A 23,323-nucleotide genomic window follows, 5' to 3' on the forward strand; every position below is an offset into this window, starting at 1 on the left:
ATTTTGAAATAAACCGGGGCATTATACCTCCTTCTTATGATGTCGGCCTTCGTTCGCGCCAAAATATAGCACTCACAGCCTTGAAAACATAACATACAAACCAGTATAATAAAAAAAAAATGATCACTATTATTTACAAAAAAGCAAAGTTATTCGTAAAAAAATATTTCCATATTGATAACACAATTTATATTTTAGAATCTTTTTGTCATATACCATGAAGAAGTTGAAATGATGACATTGAAAGTCGGACGAATAGTGGATATTCATGCAACTTAATTCACTTGAGTAAGATGTCTGCAAAGAAACATGTCTGCAAAGAAAATAAGTAAATTTTACTAAAAACTGCCAAAGTTATAAATACGTGAAGAGAAGCAGTTTCTTAACATAATTTAATTAAGCTAATATCAAGGTATTTTATACAGAGGAGTTGGTATAAGGTGTACATGGTCTAAGACCTATACTTGGTCGGTATTTATGTCCACTACGTTTAAAACCGTTTGTCCAATGACCATGTCGTCTTATGCTGTTTGGTCCAATATCATTTCGTTCAATAGTAATTTCATCCACTTCGTCAAAATGCCACTTCGTCCAATAGACATTTCGTCCAAATGCCATTTGGCCCAAAAGCTACTTCGTCCACTTGTCCAAATTTGGTCCAGTTTGGTTCAATACCCACTTGGACCAATTAATATTTAGTCCAATTAATACCTTCTTGGTAAAACTGACAGTTGGTCCAATACCCACTTGGTCCAATGCTCATTTAGTCTAATGTGTATCAATCTATCGCGTGGTTATATCGCCCCTTGGCTCTGGCCTCTCATACACCCCTCCACCTCCACACATTCACCCCTTTTGTGAGCACTATTGACTTTCCAATATCAGATATACAATGCACAATAATTTTCTATTCATATCTCAAAATTAAAAAAAAATAAAGTTAAACAAAAACAAAACAACAAAAAATGCTACAATTCCGTGGATTTAAAGAACACGTAAATAATACAAGTGCCATGTCAAAATTAAATGACGCCTGATGCAAGAGAGAGAGAGAGAGAGAGAGAGGGAGAAGGGGGAGGGGGATGAGCATTGGATAATTTGTGATTTTCATCAGGATCCATAAATGATTCAGGAGTACAATAAGAGAACATTAATTTATTGCTGGTCAGTGTGGAATTAGCATCAAATTGTCACCATGGCAAGTACGTCATGTAAGCTAGGTGAAGGACGTTAAAGTACTCAGGGAATCCTTGCTGCCCTTCTGGGATGAAAAAAAAAAGGGTTTCTCTGTAATATATATTAAAAATCACGACATCATTGTCATTTTTTTTTTATTGTTTGGGGGTGTATTATGACATCATTTGAGATGGACACTAGAAAAGTGTACAAGTACAAGTGAAAATTGTCCCCATCAATCCAAAAGCAGTCACAATGGGCCTAAAGAAACTGACAAGCGAAATAACTCCTTTGTACCTGGCCATACAGCATGGAACAAGGGGCTGAAGTGGGTAGCTTGATAATCCCAACACTATTGTAAAGACGATCTATGTACGTCTAACAAGAGAGGACTTGGACCGCACAATTTCCCGTGATGAGCACGGTAACTTCACCAGCATTATAAACCTGTCACTCGCTCTTCCACAACAATGATTCACAGGCCAAAGACATCAGAAGACTCTGTACCACTGGCAAAAATGTTGACATCCACTAATGGTTCCGCTGTTCGCCAATCGGATTGTTGATGTAAAGAAGCTGACCATGGCCATCAATGAAGCTTGCTAACCAGTAGCGTACCGTGACTCGGAGGAGACAAAGCATTGGGGGGGCAAAGCATTGTTCACAGACAATGCACTGCCCCCCCCCAATGCTTTGTCTCCTGCGGTTCACGGTACGCTACTGTTGCTAACACATTCTAGACCTGGGTGTTCAAACATGGACTGGATGATTCCTGAAGGAAAAGGTAAAAATGAGAGGAATTGTAGATACTGTCATATTCAAGTGCAGGAATTGTGAATTTGAATCAACTGCTCTAAAGTTTTTTCAGAGAGATAGTTAAGACAGGATCAGGGAGAAAAACTGATGTAGACTCTACCAAACACATAGGCGGATCCAGGGGGAGGGTGGCCGAGGGGCCTGGCCCCCCCCCTTATTGGCGGAACAAAAAAGGAAAAGAAAGAAAAAAGGGAAAAGAGAGGAGAAAAATAAGAGGAGGAAGACGATTGAATAAAAAAGATTAAAATGAGGAGAAGACTTGAAAAATAAAAACAATTTTTCATGTCACTATATAAAATTTTCGCTCGCGCTTCGCGCTCGCATTGCCTGTTAGGTGATTTTTACATAACTTGTTCAATATTGAGCTTAAATATCAAGTTCGGAAGTCAATATACAAAACATATTTCCCCTCGGAAATCGAACTTTCATTATTTTGTGTGATTTACAAATTGATTTTTGTAAAGTGCTCTGTAAAAATGTCAGTTTTATGGTCTGAATATTAACATTTTCTGCTCGCGCTGCACGTTCGCAAATTTTTGACTTATCAGGTACTTATTATTTACGTGTATTCCATAAATTTGTCAAAATATCCCTTTTCAGGCCTGAATGTCAAAACGTATCAGCTAGCGCTGCACGCTCGCATTTTGATTGGCGAGTTATGTATGTGTCAATAATGATTACACAACAAACTACTTAAATTCCCCTTTTCATGACAGTTTATCAAAAATTTCGGCTCGCGATATGCACTCGCATTAATTCTGCGCCCTCATTATGCATTAATGAATAAGATATCCATTCAATAATTAAATTGGCCCTTTTGTTTTATCTCGCGCTTAATTAGTAAGAGGAATAGAAAGATAGTCATCATTTTCATATGATGACATGTCCTAAGGATGTCCCGGTCCTATGTCAAAACTCAAAGTGATAATAATGAAAAACAGCTCTTTATTAAGTGCAATCCATATCCATGTCACAATATTCCTACAAAGTGCTTTAAATATAGAGCTAAAATTTACCCCTTTTTTTTAGATCGAAATATCAAATATTTTAAGCTCGCGCTTCGCACTCGCTTTGATTTTCATGATAAAGATGTATTTAGAATGCCTAGATTGGATTAAGTCTTAAACACGCGCGCGCATCTTCTTGCGCTTTGTGCTTGCATTATTAATGTAGGAAGATCCCCTATCACTCATCCTTTTCATGATTTACAAAACGTGAATAATGTTCCGTTTTTAGGTCTAAATCTCGAATTTGTCTGCTCGCGCTTCGCGCTCGCATCAATTGTTTAGTTATATAGCTTATCCTGTTCACGATTACAAATATTGATTAAAATTTTCCATTCTTAATGTAGAAATGTCAAAAGTTCAGCTCGCGCTCGCATTATTTGATTGTTGAAATATTTACGTCTCCATGGCTAAGTGCGAGCAGTCCTTAACTGGTAGGGCCTACCTTTTCGATCAGTTCAAAACGTCTATAAAAAAAATCTGCTCGCGCTTTGCGCTCGCATTATTAATGTAAGGAAGATACCCAATTACTCATCCTTATCATGATTTACAAAACATGAATAGTGTCTCGTTTCTAGGTCTAAATTTTGAACTTTTGTTAACTTATATACCTATTCTGTTTAAGTAACAAAAAGTGCTTAGAATTTCCATTATTTAGGTGAAAATGTCAAAAAAATTTGATTGTTGAACTATGTAAGGTCTTCATGGCTAACTGCAAGCAGTAGGTAGGCCTACCTTTTTGATCAGTTCAAAACGTGTATCAAAAATTTCTGCTCGCGCTTCGCGTTCGTAGTAATTATTTAGTTGCATACACATCTTTTTCAGGATATCAAATATTGCCTAGAATGTTCAAATTTTAGGAAAAAATACATTAGATGAAAAAAAAATTGCTCGCGCTTCGCGCTCGCATTATATAAATAAGGATTATGATATTATATATTTATGTTGAATTAAAAGAATAAAGCTAAAAAGTGGCCATGAGGACTAATCCTTCAGAGAAACAAACAAAAATCATGTTCGAGCGGCCGATCGGGGAAATATGGCTGAAAAAATATTCCGGCCCCCCCCCCCTATTGGCGAAGGCTGGATCCGCCCCTGCAAACATGGTTCTACAGGTGGAGCTAGCATATACCAAAACAGTAATGCAACGCTGCTGCAAGCAGAATTCTAACAGCAATGAGCATTCCAACCGGATCACTAAGCGGTTTCCAAAAAACAGCTAAAACATGTGATAACTTGATATCTGCCATTTTGACTAACATTAGCAAGTTATCAGTTAGATCTCTACAGTATTAGTACTTTTTAGTAGGCCTAACGTTAGATCTAACAATAAATACGAGATTTGCCTTTGTACCCAGACGTTTATTGCTGTAAAAATCCATATAAAAACTTCAAATTTGACCTTGCCATGTTGACTCAAAATCATATCTTGGAAAGATGTTGAAAGAGAATTACTAGCAATCAAATAAATGCTGGCCTGTTTATGTTTTGGTCTGCGATCTACACGTATTTTTTTTTATTACTACGCGCATGCTAGTCTTGCATTTAAGACCCCAATTTAGGCAAGTACCAAAATTACATGTAAAGTCAATGGCAAAAACTGGCATTTTTATATTTGTTAGAGTATTTTGAAGAAAACGGCGCCTAGTTAGCTGCCTATTGGGTTTTCAAGATAAAACAGCATGACGGACATTCATTCAGGGTGTTTGCACCCCTCCTTTTTAATCAGTTTCCTTCAAGCAGCATCCAACTAGCCCTGTTGACTGCACATTTCCTGTTCAGGCCACACACCACTAACTATTCCCCCATATTAGGTTCATGTGTTAAAATGAGATTTGAAAGAAAAAAATTCGCCAAAAATAAGTCTTTATAATGACACCATCCAAACCTTTATCATTTGGTAGTTCATCCAATACCCTTCAAATGCTAAAAAAATCGAGCTACATGGGCTGAAAACCAGACTTCATGCAAACTTGGTTGTAGTCACAGTGATCACAGGGTTTCTTGGGCAACTAATTAAGTTCCCATACAATCCAGCATTGATAAATTACTGCTATCCCATGGGATTGAACATATCCAGTAGTAATCCCTCACTATGCCCATATGAAAAAAAAAAATAGGTACGGGTCTAAGGGGGAATTCCGAAATTGCCGGATCCTATTTGTAGTGTGCGGCCTTCAGGGAAGAGGGACAAACGCAGATGGCGCTCCATTCCAGATATAGACAAAACGAATTAAAGTGGGGATAAAATTTCATTGAAACTTGCTGTGAAAAAATAACCACAGGGTTAGTTTTTAATTTTACATACCACATAACTTGGAAGAAGTAGGTTTTTATACCCTTCACCTCCAAAATATAAAGGACCCTAACTTTGTGACTCGTGACAATCTTGACGCAGGCAATTAAGGTATCAAGTTAAGACGAGTTACTTAGTATTGTACTTGAAAATCATAAGAAATTGAATTTAAATACGAATAAACCACATTCCTTTTTTTTTCGAAACACCATGTATAATTGTCATTTGGAGCGGTCACACTTAATGCCTTTTTTAATTAGATTTCAACATAATCTCTGGTGCCCCTGAATCTTTAGTTGGTGCACTTTTTTATCATGCACTCCTGCTCAAAATTACGTTATTTCCTGGTTGACTGTGATTGAGAAGTCACTTTTCAGTCATAACCCAATACTTTCGTGAAAAGAGCACAGGATACGGATAAGCGTATCAAATCTTGAATTTCCGCTATCAATATCTGATTTTCTTAAAAACAAGTATACATCTTTTTAGAAAAATCAAAGGAGTAATTTCAAACCGGAGATTGCTTCTTCGGTCATAACCCGATGCTTTCGTGGCAGAGCGCAGGATACGGACGTGCGTAGCATATCTTTGCAGCGGAGATATTCAGGCGTAAACAGGAACAAGAGATTCTTGTTTATATCGTTTATGGAACTACACGAGGAAGACGTAAAAACACAGAAGCATTATGTACCATTACCCCCCCCCCATATACAGTATGTATATATAACAACCAGTTGCTTGGACTCATCACCAGTATATGCCAGTGGACAACTTATAGTCGCGATTTAATTGTTGGGACTTGACTGGAATGTCATTAATTAGCAATGGGTTATCTCGTCAATGATCGCTCGTTCGTCGTCGTCGTCGCCTTCTTCTCGTTGTTGGCCGTGATTCCTAGCTCACAGGCCGGAGGGTGTAGCTGCCCTCCCCTATGGACAGGCTTTGGTGAACACTGCTACAGGTCAGTGTTGTAGTCAAGGCATAAACCTCCAAGGCCAAGGCCAAGGCCAAGGCTTTAATTCCCAAGGCCAAGGCTTCAATACCCAAGGCTGAGGCCAAGGCATGGAAACCCAAGGCCAAGGCCAAGGCCTGAAAACCTCAAGGCCAAGGCCAAGGCCAAGGCATTTCAAACTTTAATAGGTGAGAGCGAGCGAACTGAGCGAGCAAAAATTTTGACTTTTGTACATGAAAAACAAAAATAATTTCATGGTAGATTTAGACATAATTTTAAAATAATAATATAGTTACCTTTGTACATATAATTATTATTATTATGTTATTATTAAATTATTATTATAATTTATTATTTTTTATGTGATTTACATTGCAATAATTATTATTACCACGGTCTTCTGATCCTGGCGTGCCCGTTCTCAACGTATGTCATTCTCCACTCCCTGGGACAGGGGCGGCAGAACGTATTTTATTTGGGGGGGGGGGGTCTAAACCAAAAAGGGTACTTATATGTCAAAATTGGCATTTAGTGCAAACAGATGTTTTCAAAATGAGATTATCAACTACGTGAAGTAGTTGTGTATTTTGTGGAAATTGAGTTGACCAAAGCCTTTTTAGTGATTTCTCATTGATAAGACAGATATTTTGATTTAGTGGTTTAAAAAAAATCAATTTTGAAGTTGAAAAACTTGATGTTTGGTCAATTACAGGGCTAATCACTTTTAAAAGGACATCATTGCGAGATGTTGCCAGCGCGAATCATAAGCAAAAACTTTTTGACATTGTGACATAAGAATTAAATATTCCGGGCTGTTTTTGTACTCGTGAAAAAGATGTGCATCTAACTAAGAATTAAGCGCGAGCTGAAATTTTTAATATACTGACAGGTCTGCAAAGTAAGCTGTTAAGGCCTGCATTTAGCATGTTTAGTGACTCATAAATATGATACATAACTCACCGATCAAATAATGCGAGCGCAGAGCGCGAGCTCAAAAATTTGTGATATTCCAACCTGAAAATTTGACATTCTAAACATTTTTTTGTAAACAGGAACATATGATATTGAGTACCTTACATGTACCTAACAATAATTGATGCAAGTGCAGAACGCGAACCAAATATTTGTGATATTCTAACCTGAAAATTCTAAACATTTTTGTAACCATGAATAGGATTAATACTGTACTAAACAATAAATGATGCAAGCGCGATCCAAAATTTGGCGATTTTCGAACCTAATTTACTATAAAAAAAATTTAAAAAAGAGGTCGGGGGTTCAAACCCCGGCCGCGTCAGACCAAAAGACGTTTAAAGATGGAAGTTGCTGCTACCCTGTTTGGCGTTCAATAATTAAAGGGATAGAGCCTTGTCGATCTGGCGCTGCACAGCGGCTGCCGGGCCCACGATCAATTGGGCAAAACAAATTTTAGGAGTATTTCATTTCTGGTGTCTATTTCGAACAATAAAATATGGATTGAAGGAGTAAATGTGATATTATTTTCTTAACATATTGTCACAATCTATCACAAAAATTAGCTTTTCTTATAGTAAGAGGGTGAAGAATTTTGCTCGCTCTCTTCAATTGCTTTCAACTTTTTTTGGCAGAAATTTTGCTCTATATATATGCCATGCTTGGCCCCTCAAAACTTTTGGTTCATCATGCCATTGACATAACCCATTTGGATATGATAAATTTGAAGATTGTGTTCAAGTTTACCAAATCTTTTCAGAATATCATTAATACTTAAAACATTCTTCTTGGCCAAAGGAAATAATACAATGAAAGTCCTTGTTATTATTCTTTATGAAAAATTGTTGTCAAAATTAGCTGTCAGATCTGTCAGAATTATTCCTGTCATCAAATCACTGTAATCTTTATCATAATGATTATTACCATCATTATCATCATTAGTCATGATTACAACACGTTACCAATAAATAATGCTATTTTTCATCATTACTGTTTTCTTTGTCACATACATGAATATGATGATAATTCTTGATGATGGTGATAATCACAATTTATGGCACTGCTAGTACACTTACTACTGCTGACTGGAAGTAGTGCCATTGAATATACAGAACAATTACTAATAACATAGTAACATTTATAATTACTTAATTATTTAAAAACAAATGAAAGTACAAAAAACAAAATGCCTTGAAAAAGCCTTGAAAATGCCTTGAAAATGCCTTGAAATTTCAAGGCTCAAAATCCTCAAGGCCAAGGCCAAGGCCCTCTCAAGGCCAAGGCTTGAATGTTCAAGGCCAAGGCTTTGAAAAAGTAGGCCTTAAGGCGCCTTAAGGCCAAGGCCGAGCATCAAGGCACTACAACACTGCTACAGGTATGGCAACAAAATCATCAATTAAGTGATATTCTTTTTTGATAGATGCCATAAATCGCACAAAAAATGTAAATGAGATTATGATTTTTGAGCTTTGGGAGTTTGCATGAAGGTGCTACTAGGTAAAAAGCTTTTTTTGTTGTGTCGAGAAAAGGACGTTTACAGCTAGACTTACAAAACAAGCTCACTCCTTGATTGGCTGCGATGAACTGTCCTTGACTGTACAACTTTGGTTACACTTCGTAATTCCGATGGTTCGTTATTCCAAAGGTTCTTTATTACGAATGTTCGTAATTCCGAAACACGTATTAAAATTGCCTATATGTTGCCGTTCGTTAATCCAAAAACAAAAAAGGGGTTCGTTAATTCGAACATTTGTGGCGTTACTCCGAAGATTCAATATTCCGGAGGTTCGCCAATCCGAAAACAAAATAGGGTTCGTTATTCCAAAGGTTCGTAAGTCCGAAAACGAAATAAGGTTCATTATTCCAAAATTTCGTTAAACCTAAAATGAAGTAAGGCTCGTTATTCCCAAGGTTCGTTAATCCGATAAATGGAATAATATGTGGCGAATCCTGGAAAATGCATGAAGGGAAACCGTGTTGGATGGGATAGAAACACCGTTGTTGTTTAATTGATATGAGGATGGGAAGGCAGGGACGGCGAAACATGTGTTTATTGGGGGGGGGGCAAAGCCAAAAAGAGCACTTATATGTCGAATTTGGAATTTTGGTGCAAACGAATAATATCACCACGAAATTATCGGCGTGAAGTCGTGTGTTTTGTAGTAATTTAAGTTGAGCAAAGCCAATTTGAAGTGATTTCTGATTATAATAGGATATATATTTTAGGCTTTATTTCTCCGCGAGGGAGCACAGCGAGCGAGTGGTTTGGATGTGTTTTTTTTTTCAAATCTGAAGTGGAAAAACTCACTTTTTGGTTAATTATGACGCCTAATTACTGTATTATATTGTACTTCAAAAGGGGTATTTCATTTCGAAAAGGGCACATTTCATTTTAAAAAGGACATTTTCCATATAAAAAAGGCATTTTTTCTTACGGAGAATTTCGGGGGAGGGGCAAGTGCCCCCTGCCCCTGGTTCCGCCGCGCCGCCCCTGTTGAAAGGGGCTGATCTATCGTTACGACGTGCGTTCACGTACGCATAATTCTCTCAGAGCATGCAGAGGGTGATCGTAGGCTTATGAGGCGAGTTCATGACATTTATCCCGTTGCCAGTTAATGCGCTAGCCTAGGCTCGCCCTAGCCTGTGTAACATTTTTTTCTTGTTATTAATGGCAATTTGATAAGTGTTTAAGAATAACAGGGGGGTTACAGGCCCTACAGATCTGCTTTTCGTGTGCAAAATTTTTTTCCCGCGACACCCGCACCATACATGCATGTACATTACGACTGGTGGCTGGAGATATTCGAAATGCAGGACCTAATTAAAATACATTATGACATGGATAAGAAAGTGGTTTTTCAAACAAATCGAGTACATATGGAGTGAGGAAAAGGTTACTGATTTAAGGCTTAGATATAGATCATTACAGTGCATCGAATCGATATTGCATTTAATGTGGATTATTGGTGGATCTCTGGCATTTGATTCCATGGGTCAAATCACCTCTCCAGCCGAAACCATTTCGCATGCGTTGATTATGCACACATCATGTATACGTGCGGGTTTTTTTCTTCTGTTTACTCCTACACAAACAATATGCATCTAGCACATAATGGGCATTATGCTTTACTTTCCCCAGAAATGGGGATTAGATTCGAATTCCCGGGGGACCACTTCCATTGATGAGTGGATACCAGGCACGACCATGCGGTTTCGAAAAGCACCCTAAACAAGAGAAGAAAGGATTTTCCAGATTATGAAAATGCATCTCTTAACAAGTGAAACCCTACAAGTATTGAAAACATATCCTCCTTTTTCAGTATTTTAAACATCGTTTTTTACACCCTTATAACGTTACATAGGCATATACGTAACGTACTTGCCCTCTCTTTCCCTTTTTACGCGTGGTCGCGCCTGGTATCCACTCTTCAATGGAAGTGGCCCCCGGGCGGCCTCTAGAGCTCTGGGAGGAACCAAATGTGGCTTTGGAAAGTCGTCCTAAATCGCTGTTACCATAGTAGCAACCAGAATTTCGCACACGAAACGCAAATTGAATGTTTCCGTTCCAGATGCGAAACGAAAAAAAATATCATGTCACACAATTTGCATTGCAGGACAGAGTTTTACGACCATGACGACGGGCCCAAAAGTCTCTTCCAAAATCACCTACCGTCGCAAATAAGCGTTCGCGTTCTCCAACGAAAGGTCGGGACAGTCGCGGCCTGCGCCGCTAAACAAATTATTGCATAATTGTTTGACGTTTCATTTCAGGTTCTTCTCGATGAATATAAGTTGGTTCGAAGCGGAGAACCGCTGTCGTGATTTCACAGTCCCGTGCTCTGACGGGAGTACTGATGGTCTGTTTCAGGGACATCTCATCTCGGTTCATTCCCAGGAAGAATTCTCCTTCTTAAGCACGATGTACGAGTCACTCAGAGTCAAACGGGTAAGAGTGAACTCCATTCTTAAATGCATTGGCAGCAATATCGAATCTGTCCCTTTAGCCCCTTTTAAAACTTCGCAGATCAAACACGGATCATCCCGGATTGTTAATCCGGGGTCATCCGTGGACAGTCCGGGATTACCGTGTACACAAAGGCTACTAATTCGGCGCCATCCTTTACCGGCATATCCGGGTGAACAAATGAACATGTTCAGTGTTTCATCCAGGAGTACACGGACGCATAATCATCCGCGTTCACCCTGTAGCCACCTTTTACAACCGTGTAGCTACCGAATGCCTCTGGGAAGCTCCTTGTAAGAACCGGGAGGTCCTTGTTAACACCGGATATATCCGGGGTTGAAAATTTTCCATTGTATGCGTATGTGAACAATAGTCCGTGTTCATGGGCATGTACGTGTACGCTTCAGACGTTGCAAAAATGAAAGAAACTTCAATCTTGGCCCATGCTCTAGAGATATCCCAGTAGAGCCTGTAAGCCACCGTGAAGGTCCGTGTAAGGTTCCAATAGAATCCGTGTATTCCGTGTTGACTCCCGGTAGCTTACCAAGCAGACCCATGTAGAAACCGTAATTTTCCGCACATTTCCTTGTTAATGCCCAGTTAATTCCGTATTTACTCCGGCAATAAAAGAAAAATATAGATTTTCCACCCTGGATGACCACGGATTGATATTCATGATGATCCGTGTTGCATCCTTGAAGGTGTAAAAAGGGGCTTAAGGGTCACGGTGGAAACCATACCCTACCACATTGTGGGCGCCGTGACGCGTCGGTCCAGTGGATAACGGGAGACATGTCTGAGAATAGGGGACACACAGGGACCTGGCCATGAAGGATTGTTTATTGTTACTAGGGGTGCTGTGACAATTCTCAGCACCCCCAGTAACAATCCTGATCCTGACTTAATAAACAAATATGTATTATTGTACTATTGTTGTCCTCCCCCCACCCCGCAGACTGATAGACCGGTGTGGGTATGGATGGGTCTACACGACCGAGGTACGGAGGACTCGTATGAATGGATCGACGGGACCGAACTGGACTTTACCAAGTGGGCCCCTGGGCAGCCAAACAACTACCAAGAACAGGATTGTTCTATGTTCAGACTAGAGGATGATGAATATTACTATCATGATGTAGCCTGCGACGACAATATTAGAGTGGAAGCATTTATTTGTAAAATTCCGAAATGGTAGCCAGCAGCGAAATAAGAAATAACGATTAAATTACGTAGTGTCATTTTTTCTGACTATTCTTTTTTTTTAGATCCAGTAAGGTATGCGATTCTTATTCACTGGGTTCAAAACCAGATTTTTTTTGCATTTGCAACATTGCATTTATATATCACCGGAAATTTTGTATTTACAATAGCACCCTCTCTTGTTCTGTTTCGAGGCGCTCAATAAGAATAGTTTTTTTTAAATATCAGAGATGATACATGTATATAAATGCAATAAAATAAACTCAAATTATACTTTCCAAATTTGTACGAAGTAAAGTATGTGTATAGAAATGAGGAGGTTTACTGATAAGCAAAGCTTGTAGAATGTTGGTTACTTGATAACCGCGAGCAGGTGTTATTTAATTTAAATCATTTTGTAAAATCATATACTTGATACTGATGGTCTGTCCGTGGTGAAAAGAACACAGTGTCACGCAGTGTGATCACTATGTTCACATAGTGGACTTGGTGAAAATATCATTCACACTGCACAAATTCACAAATTCAACAGTGTGAAGACATTTTCACACTGTGGACTTTTCACACCTGTTCACAGCGTCTTCACATGGTCGACTATTGTGAATTGTGATCCATATACTGTTGAAATGCTCAGATTTTAACAGCATGAACGCGTTTTCACATTGTGTTCCACAATGTGAACACACTGTCGGACAGTGTATTCTGTCCAGTAGGGGTTGGTTACTTACAAAATAGTTTTGTTAAGTAAAGAACGTGACGACTATTGAATACAACTTTCTGCATAGTTTTATAAAGCCGTTTGTAAGTCAAGAATGACTTTGTTCGAGTGATCTAAGACGCCCGACAACACCAACAGAGTCCGAGGTTCGATCCCCGGTACGACCCGTGAGGAAGACATTTTATCTCAATTGCTCTTTTATCCGGGGTCAAATGAATGAATGAATGAAAATGTCATATTAATACCTGCTTGTGCACTATATATATATAGTGCAGGATATATGGATGTGCGTGCGTGTCAATTCCTGAAATTAAGCGATCTAACATACAGAAAACGATCGTGCATGTACGCTTACGAATTTAGACAAAATCAACCCATGTGATAATTCAAGTCACTTCTAATAGCAATTGTCTTCAACATGTTCAAGGAAAACTGGTATACTGGTTTTTGTTCCGTGAGCCAATCTTCTAAGATTTATGAAATATATATAGTTCAAATTTTAATTCCAGGTAAGCATTTATAAAAACAGAAGCAAAACAAATCCAAATACATTGTTGTATATAATAACGTAAAGGGTTAAATCAAATTATACCAAACTATTGAAATTTCAAAATAAGCAAAACATTTGTAAACAAATGAGGGGCCCACTATAAAGCAAAGCTTGTGGTTCACCTGATAATTGCGAACTGGTGTTTCTTTCTTAGCTTTTTAATGCATGATTAATTAAGGCAAAATACGGTAAAATGTATTATTTAGGACAAATTCAACACAAAATTCATAATTCATGTTTACATGGAATGATGATATATCATACTTTTAAGATATATGATTTCTTAAAAAAACAGTTATAGAAGTTGGCTTTCCCTTTTACTGGTTCAAAATTTGGGAATTATTTTTCAAACGAAATAATGAAATGTAATTCATTACAAAATTTCTTCTGAACGCATAATGATAGATTGTTAGATTAATGTATTCAATAACTTCTCTTCGTGTATATTTCCCATCGTTTTATGACTTGTGTATAAATCAATTTGCACATGCAATAACAGCTTAGAATAGAAAGGGGAGGCGGCTTACACTAAAAACCAGAACTTGCAGAGAAAGGGATCATGTGTTATTTTGTTGATTCGATAACTGCAATTTGTACTGTTTATTTCATTCATAAATGTATTTTTGTTTTATTTTTCTATGTATTGTTTTTATATTGATGATAATAAAAAGTGCTGATTTTATTTTAAATTAATAAATGAATCCAACAATTCTGCATTATTTTATAGTGAGACTAACTGAACTATCTCTATTTGAAAGCTGCTCAGGATATAAATATCTCAGAATCTGTTGTCTTAACTCTCTGATGAGTTTGTGTTAGTAAAAGCAAGACGTATTGCAGTTCGCCCAAACGCATTCGTATCTTGCACTGCTTTATCTGAAGATGAATATCAATCTCTTGCTGAATATGCGCATGCAAGTCATCAGGCATGTGCTCAACCGAGATTGCAGGTAAACACCACAAACTATACAGTGCGTCCCACAAAAAAGGAAACCCTTTTTCAAAGAAAGATATCACAATTATTAGAGATGTTTTTACAATACATTTGTTATTCGTGGCAAGAGTGGAATCTCATCTCCCATTTGTAACCAACAGCCTAGCAAATAGTTCACGCATGGCAGATTACTAACAATAAATATTTAGGCATATCAGAAACGATTTGCGCAGAAAGTTACGTGTGAATCTGAATCCACTATCATTTCAGGAATCATTAAGAGAATCGATAAAGAATACAAAAGAAATTCTAATGAGCCAATCGTCAAATATGCACGGTCGTCGAATCACGAACCAATCTTGTACAATTTTTCTGCGCAACCTGGTTTTGACATAAAAATTTCAAACTCGCCTTGCTCATTAAAATGCGTGAAGTGTTCATCTCATATTAGGTATCAAAATAAAGAGGAATAATTGAATGATATAAATATGTAAATGAAATATCATAATTCATTGCCTTTGAATTAAAAAGACATGGGAATTCCAGTTTCTTTTTTTTCTGGGACGTACTGTATATGTAATAGCACAGTCACTTGCAAAACAGCAGAGAGGATAACATTTCACTAAAAATTGCTGTGAAAAATATGATTAAACCAACAAATTAACCATCTTGTTGGTTTCGTATTTAACATACCAAAACTTGGGAGAAGTAGGTTCTGTTCCCTTCACCTCCACCGTGACAGTCTTGATGCAAGCAAGGTGTCAAGTTAAGACCACCGAGTTACGTATATAATATTGTACTTAAAAATCATAAGACTTTGAATTCGAATTTGAATAAGTTAGAATAAACTATATTTCTGAAATAGCTGTTCTTTGAACTTTGGTTAATTTTTTTCGAAATACTCTGTATAATTGTCATTTGGAGCGGTCACACTTAATTTTTTTTTATAGAATTAACATACATAATTCCTAATTCAAAAGTCTCCTTAACTTTCAACACATTCTTTGGTGCCCTTGAAATGTAACCTTTTCATGCACTCTTGCTCAAAATCATGTAATTTTCCTGGTTGACTATGATAACCCGTTGCTTTCGTGACACGAGCGCAGGATACGGATGTGCGTAGCAAATCTTGATAGCTCGATGGCCTGTTTCCAGCAGAGATATTTCCGTTGTAAACCGTAACTAGAGCTTGTAAACAATCCTTTTTTATATCGTTTATGGAACTTTACAAGCAAAATTTATCATTACCCCCCCCCCCTATATGCATATATGATAAACAGTTACTTGGACTCGTCAATTTGTATCAACCATCACCAGTATATGCCAGTAGACAACTTATAGCCGCGATTTGTTGGGACTTAACTGGAGTGTCATTAATTAGCAATGGGTTACCTCGTCAATGATCGCTCGTTCGTCGTCATCGTTGCCTACGTCTCGTTGTTGGCCGTGATTCCTATCTCGCAGGCCGGAGGGTGTAGCTGCCCTCCCCTATGGACAGGCTTCGGCCAACACTGCTACAGGTATGGCACAAAATCGTCCATTTTAAAATAATGATATTCTTTTTTTTTTTATAGATGCCGTTAATCGCACAAAAAATGTAAAGGAGATTATGGTTATGTGAGCTTGAAAGTTTGCATGGTGTGTTGGTAAAGGACGTTTTATTTACAGCTAGAGACATGTCTCATAAAACAACTTCACTCCTTGATAAACTTGGCTATAATGCTCGAGAATGAACAAACGACAGAGATGGAAGAGCTTACATCAAGTCACAATTTCTCTACGGCGGCCGTACGGCGCTAGTCGAAAACAGCCGTTTTATTCATTTGTATTCAAGCAACTATTATGTAACTGGTAAAAAAATGTTAAGGGGATGGTCCGGGCTGAAAATATTTATATCTAAATAAATAGAGTAAAATTCACAGAGCAAAATGCTGAAAATTTCATCAAAAATGGATAACAGATAATGAAGTTATTGAATTTCAAAGATTTGCATTATTTCGGTGAAACAGTTCTAGGAATGTCTTCATGAATATTTATTAGGTGGGCTGATGATGTCATATCCCCACTTGTTCTTTTGTATTTTATTATATGAAAATAGACTTATTCAAAATTATTCTACAAAGAACTAAAACAATTGGATTGACAACTGATTAAGTGCATTTGTTATTAATTGCCACAACACATTTCATCATAATGGAGACACATCGTTTACACATATGTATAAAAAAATTAAAGAATTATGATTTCATGCAATAACATAAGAATAAGGAAAAGTGGGGATGTGGCATAATCAAGCCCACCTAATAAATATTCATGACAATGTGCATATGACTGTTTTCACAAAATTTTGATAAACTTTAAAATTCAATCACTTCGTTATCCGATTTTGATGATTTTTCAGCATTGTCTTTTGTGAATTTTACTCTATTTATTTAGATACAAATAGTTTAAGCCCGGACCATCCCTTTAAAACGGCTGTTTTAACTCGCCGTACTGCTGCGCCGTAGAATGTGACCGAGGTATATGAATGTGGTATATTGGAACAGGAACGTGTCTGGTTGGAGTGAAAGTAAAGAAGATGTTGGAAAAAAGATGGAATTTTTATGACCTAGGCCCCTGTTATGCTTTGGAGCCGCAGATCACTGCAAATTTGAAGTCGCCTCGAGAATGTGGGGACATCTCGATAGTCCGCGGGGTCTAGGTCAATTTTTTTTTTACAATTTTTTATATTTCTCAGTCTGGGAAGGCGTCAGGCTGCCTTTTTATTTTTTTTTAAAGAGGGGTATTTCGCGAATGTCAAGTCGTCTCCGTGCTGGGTGCGTCCTTAGTCCACTTTCGACATATATTATGTCTACAAGGGTGTTCGGGGCCGTGTGAGGATGATCAAGAATAGTGTTGTGAAAATATATGGCCCAATTAAGATACACGTGAAAGTGGACTTAGGCCGGCCCCGGAGGCGCCTCGACATAACGTGTATCAGCTATTTTTGATTCCCGGATTGGACCGAGTCCATCTAAAACATGTAAAAGGCGACGTTTTTTCCGAACAATTAAAACCCCCGCACCTTCCTTTTATAGGGCCCTGCGTTTCCACCCATTTGAACACTGAATAATTCTCATTGTCAGTTTCAAATTGAATTCAGTTTTAGGCCCACGTCGCTGAAAGCCCGGTACGCCGCTGAACGAAACTCCCAATTATTGCACGTCTACACTTAATAATTAGGTTTGACCTTTCATTTCAGGTTCTTCTCGATGAATGTAAGTTGGTTCGAAGCGGAGAACCGCTGTCGTGATTTCACAGTCCCGTGCTCTGACGGGAGTACTGATGGTCTGTTTCAGGGACATCTCGTCTCGGTTCATTCCCAGGAAGAATTCTCCTTCTTAACCACAATGTACGAGTCTATCAGAGTCAAGCGGGTAAGAGATGGTCTCCATTCTTAAATCCATTGGCAGCAATATCGAACCCGCCCCCTAGCCAAATACGGGCGTCGGTCCAGTGGGGGAGGGAGGGACACGTATCTGAGAATAGAGAACACACAGGGACCTGGGAGACCTGGTCATTGAAGATCATCTATTTTTACTAGGGGTGCGGTGACAACTGATTCTCAGCACCCCCAGTAATACAATAATCATAGATGGCCAGGTACTGTGGGACACATACCGCCTTATGCACCGGAAGCCCTGTATTTCTTAGAATTGCATGGCCTGACTTAATAAACGCGTAAGTATCGTTGATTTCTTATTTTCGCCAGATTGGTGTATCAAACTGGGTGTGGATCGGTTTACATGACCGAGGTACGGAGGACTCGTTTGAATGGATCGACGGGACCGAAGTGGAGTATACCCCCTGGACCCCTGGGCAGCCCAACAACTACCAAGAACAGGATTGTATTGTATTCAGACAAGAGGATGAATATCATTGGCATGATGTGGCCTGCGACTACGATAGAGTGGAAGCATATATTTGTAAAATTCCGAAATGGTAGCCAGCAGCGAAATAGGAAATAACAACGATAAAATTACGTAGCGTCAATTTATTTGACCAGTTTTCTTTTTTTTCAGATCGAGTACGGTATGCGATTTCTATTTAGTGGATGGAAACCCAGATTTTTTTGTTGTTGTTGTGACATTGCATTTATATATCACCAGAAATTTTGCATCTACAATAGCGCCATCTATTGGCTATTTCCGAGGTGCTCAATAAGAATTGAAAGGTAATTTTTAGACATTAGAAGTGATATGCAATAGTGGTCATCATATCAAAATTCTAGAAATCGTCGGGCATTACCCCCCCCCCTACCTCCCGTTCCACACGTCCAATGTCAAGGGATTTTCAGATTAAAAACTGATTTCAGACTATTTCAACATAGGCCTATTATATCTGGTCATTTATAACACAAAATTCAGATCGGAAAGATGTCATTTTTTGTTGATTTTTATACTTTTTTAAAATCAATTCGAAGAGTCATCCCTGAACGTCGTATTCATATGAATTTCATGGTTCAGTTAAGCGATCACCCGTCAGCGCCGCCCAAACTCACAATTATCATAACGTTACGCCTATGGGACAAATCGTGAATTAGTCGCTTACTATTGCAATAACATAATATTATGTATGAAAATCGCTTTGGCACCACCCCCGGGAGGGGGGGGGGGTATATAATGCATAGTGGGTATGTGCCGCGGAGGGGACCCCCATTTTTACACTCAAATTTCAGTTCCAAGGCATAGCATTTTTGTCTTATTGAGAAAAAGAACAAAGAAAGCCGCTCCAAAGCATAGCATTTTCTTCTTATCGAGAAAAAGAAGAAAGATATCCGCTCCAAAGCTTCGCATATTTTTCGTTACGCCGTTCCAGTCGCATTGATCTGCTACAATGAGCTGCAATTTTGGTGAAAAGCAGCCGCAGAGCGCTGTCCGACCATCGCCCCTGCGCGAGCGTACCCGGGGCCTTGCCGCCGGGCTAGCTGCATCATGCACGCTTGCCCGTTCCGTAGGGATGCATACGCACTCACACGCTGGCGATCCGTTCCAAGGACCCCCGTTTTCACAAACATTTGTAGTTCCGAAGCCCGTTCCGAGGACCCTCCTTTTTACAATAAGCCCGCTCCAAGGCCCCCGTTTTTGGTATCGCCCGTGGCACACCCTACCACTTTTTTGGTCGAGTACCCTCCCCCCCCGGGGGGCACCACCAGATCTAAAATCCCCAACATTTTCTCATCCCCATAATAACATTTTGCTCTATTTCCCCTTTTTGTGCGCGATATGTGTAAAATTCGCTTGTTTTTCTCACTTTTTAGGAATTTTTTATCGCAGTACTTGAAAACGGTAGCAGACGAACCTTTGTTACCACCGCCAAAATAAAGAGTCTTACTTCATTTTTTTCTGATATAAGGGTCATTTGGATTGGATAAAAGTTCATCCTGTCATTTTTCACGTCGAATCAGATGTTCCCTTAGAACATTAGCCAAAACGGGAAGAAACCGCTGTCGCGAACACGCGATTACTACACACAAAACCTATAGCGTGTGCGCAACTAGTGCAGTGGCCTGGAAATAACTGTCATTTTAATGGTAAACAAACGCCACTTTTTATGAAAAGTAACATCTGTAGAACGAGCAGTATGAAATAATATCGCATTTAAATAACGTGCACTTCGTTTATTTGGAAGTATTCACAGGTATTAATTTTGTTCTTGTGCCGTGGCCTGTGCAGCTGAACGGTCAGGAGACTGTACCAACGGCAAATAGGGGTATTGAGTACCCGTCTAGTCTGGGCCGGGAGCACTTACGAAGTTACGGTGCGTGTGAAAGAATGTCTGTCTGTACTGTGACAGTGACACTCCATGCACTGGATCGTCCCGTCCATAATCAGTATTGTTTACACAGGGCAAAACACCCCTTTTTGTTATAATGGAAGCGTCGATTTCAATTTCAGTCATATTACTGCACTACAGTGTATCCCAAAACAAATGTTAATGGCTTTACTTTTATACAACTGGATGACAAATTATGTGATATGGTCCAATAATCACAAAGGTAGGAATATTTTTCCATTACTTAAACCTCTCCATCCAAGTTTTGTATGTGCAATCAGGACGAGAACTGTCCGTCGAGCTATACTCCACATGACTGATTGTGCACAGACTGCAGACATCCCTGTATCTTGACGGGCATCAAGTTGAAGGCAGATCTGCTAGACCATAATTACAGAAAAATGAATCTTTCAATATGTAAATGCTTATAAAACGAATGAATGTGAACAATAATAATATATGTACAAACTACGTAAACTAGACAACAAATACGGAACTTTTCAAGATGAGATAATGTATTAAAAATTGTTTTAATTCATTTCCTTGTAATGATTGTTTAGGCCAAATGTATAAAACAAAAGCTAGTTTGCGATTATAAAATTATATACATGTGCAATATAATTCAGCAATTGTCACTCACATCATATATAAAAGTGTCGTGTGGGACACACTCTCTTACGTATTAGTCCGGTCTGAGCTTCAGCATTATACAGTGCGTATCAAAAAAAAGTTTACACTTAGAAAAAATCCTGTAAAATTATATATTTGTAATATCCTGAAGATTTTCCACATTTTAACATTGGTACAGATCCATTTAAGCAATATAAATAACTGTCGAAAAATATTTCCGCTTGAGTGAGCACCACTTACTTTTGAAAAGTTAGTGAAAATCATTTTCGCAGAACTTTGAAATAATTATGCAAATAAAAGTAGACCTTAATCATGAAGAACACGTGGGATTTAGCTAGTAAAATTGATTTGAAGATATTTTTTACCTTTTTTTAAACTTGTCTCTTTGCTCAAAACACTTCAAAGAGTGCATTGCGTCCCACCCCACTCCCCCACACACCGAGGCCATCATGACGATATTTTCTTTACACTGAGCTGTGATTTACATGAAATGGCTTAGGCTTGATTTTCATTTTGATAATCATTGTCAAGCTTGGGAAAAGTGTGGAGAAACAAGTATTAAATGAGAAATGAAATGTAAACCCACTTTAAATGATAAAAACTTAGTGAAAAAATGCTGGAGATGTCTGATATACATGTAAACTTTTGTTCAGATTCAGTTATGTCCTCACATCCAGCTGGCACAAAAAGGGTAAATGTTGTGCTTACTAAGTGTTAAAATTTCAATTTGGGTGGCAAAATTGTTACAAAATGCTTGAAAATATCTGTTTTATTTCAATAGACTAAAAGTGCAAGGGAAATGTATGAGAAATGTTTCGCAGGGTAAGTTTGATTTCGCCCTTTCCCCAGTTCCCCTTGATACAGCGTGAAAACGAGCATTTCTGCGCAAGCAGATTTCCGCAAGCTTTACAAAAATGGACAGTGCTCACTCAAGTGTAACATTCTGTCAAAACTTTTACTTCCAATGGATAGATCAGACCCAACCCATGATTATATGTGAAAAAATTACACACATGTTGTATATTTTTTAATTCCCAGGGTTTTTTCAAAGTGTAAACTTTTTTTGATACGCACTGTACAGTGGCAGGCAAACATATTCAGTAAACTTAAGTAAACACCTGGAGCGAATTTTGTTTCCCTCATGATAAAATGCAAATCGTAGGCCTACTTATTTATGTTGTCTGTACAATTTTCACTATCCATTCGCTAAGTTTAAGTTCCTAAAATATGGCACTAAACAGGTTGGCAAAGAATACTTAACGATACGGGCTGGAGCGGTGCTGGCGTTTCCCTTGCCAAAGTTTTCTCTCTACCTCTTACACCACCCCCTCCCCCTCTATTTCTCATTTTCTTCCGTCTCCTTTTGGTTTACTTCTCTGGCCATTCCCGGTTGCCCCCCCCCCCCCTCTCCCTTTTCTTGTATTTTTTTTTTTTTTGGGGGGGGGGTATGTCCTGTCCTTCGGTTTAATTTATTATAATTATCTTGTTCTTGCAAGGTTCTTGTAACGTTTTGTCCCATATTGTCCTAATTGTTTTGCCTTGTCATACCTCGTTATTATCCAGCCTTATCTTAATTTCAGAGATTATAATATAAGTCATGACAGTCATAATTAATATTCCATGAACCGATATGATTTGTATATTATAAATATTCCGAATTTGTATCAATATATCACTTCTTCATTTATACAAGAGAACCTCCATTAAAATAACTACGCTCTACTAGAGGTTGCCATTTTATTTCATTATATTGTTCATTTAGTAAATTTGTTTTTGAATATTTGAAATGAAGTAAATTATTCATCAATCAATTAATCAATCACAAAATTGCCTCGCTCTCAAAGTGAGAGGGGCCATTCATATCGTGTAAATGTTCAAGTTATAAATAAAGTTTCTATCCCAAAGATTGAACAATTTAAAATGAGTATTTCACCATGTCCACCTTATTTTATTGTATTTGGGCGAATTAGAAACAATGATAATTATAACGTTTACACCATTGTTATTAACATATGAATTTGAGAATCTGCATAAAAATTGTTATCCTACTTTCTCTCGAGCTCCTAAATGTATGTAACATTTCCAGAGACTTCAACTAAGTGTATGGTACAGATTACGATGTAATTCGTCAAAAATTATATCCCAAATGTTTTTTTATAAACAATTTGGATCACTATCATACAGCAAAAACACTTAATAGTCTGCTTAATTCCGCCTCCCCCCGCCATGGTATTAGATTATTCATTGGTATAAACATGTAAATATTTACCAGCAGCTTTGCCAGCACACAATGAAAG

At 38.2% G+C, this 23,323-nt stretch overlaps 2 protein-coding genes across 2 annotated transcripts; both read left to right on the forward strand.

Annotated features, from left to right (window-relative positions):
* The first annotated feature begins 5,826 nt into the window (after window positions 1-5,826).
* LOC129275127 (echinoidin-like) lies at window positions 5,827-12,786 on the forward strand. The gene is made up of 3 exons (XM_054911913.2): window positions 5,827-6,253; window positions 10,988-11,162; window positions 12,136-12,786. Exons 1-3 carry the CDS (start codon window positions 6,117-6,119, stop codon window positions 12,373-12,375), a joined length of 552 nt encoding a protein of 183 aa, XP_054767888.2. The 5' UTR covers window positions 5,827-6,116; the 3' UTR covers window positions 12,376-12,786.
* A 2,881-nt stretch (window positions 12,787-15,667) lies between these two features.
* Window positions 15,668-22,947, forward strand: LOC129274629 (echinoidin-like). The gene is made up of 3 exons (XM_054911406.2): window positions 15,668-16,102; window positions 17,824-17,998; window positions 18,334-22,947. The coding sequence occupies exons 1-3, from the start codon at window positions 15,966-15,968 to the stop codon at window positions 18,565-18,567; spliced, it is 546 nt and encodes a 181-aa protein (XP_054767381.2). The 5' UTR covers window positions 15,668-15,965; the 3' UTR covers window positions 18,568-22,947.
* Window positions 22,948-23,323: the final 376 nt, after the last annotated feature.

The sequence above is a fragment of the Lytechinus pictus genome, chromosome 13, assembly GCF_037042905.1.
Source record: "Lytechinus pictus isolate F3 Inbred chromosome 13, Lp3.0, whole genome shotgun sequence".
Taxonomy (NCBI): Eukaryota; Metazoa; Echinodermata; class Echinoidea; order Temnopleuroida; family Toxopneustidae; genus Lytechinus; species Lytechinus pictus.

Coding starts and splice junctions, on each gene's coding strand:
- LOC129275127 (XM_054911913.2), top strand. CDS start 6,117: ATGGGTTATCTCGTCAATGATCGCTCGTTCGTCGTCGTCGTCGCCTTC. Junction 6,254..10,987: donor TTTGGTGAACACTGCTACAG/GTCAGTGTTGTA, acceptor GTTTCATTTCAG/GTTCTTCTCGATGAATATAA. Junction 11,163..12,135: donor AGTCACTCAGAGTCAAACGG/GTAAGAGTGAAC, acceptor CCCACCCCGCAG/ACTGATAGACCGGTGTGGGT.
- LOC129274629 (XM_054911406.2), top strand. CDS start 15,966: ATGGGTTACCTCGTCAATGATCGCTCGTTCGTCGTCATCGTTGCCTAC. Junction 16,103..17,823: donor TTCGGCCAACACTGCTACAG/GTATGGCACAAA, acceptor CTTTCATTTCAG/GTTCTTCTCGATGAATGTAA. Junction 17,999..18,333: donor AGTCTATCAGAGTCAAGCGG/GTAAGAGATGGT, acceptor TATTTTCGCCAG/ATTGGTGTATCAAACTGGGT.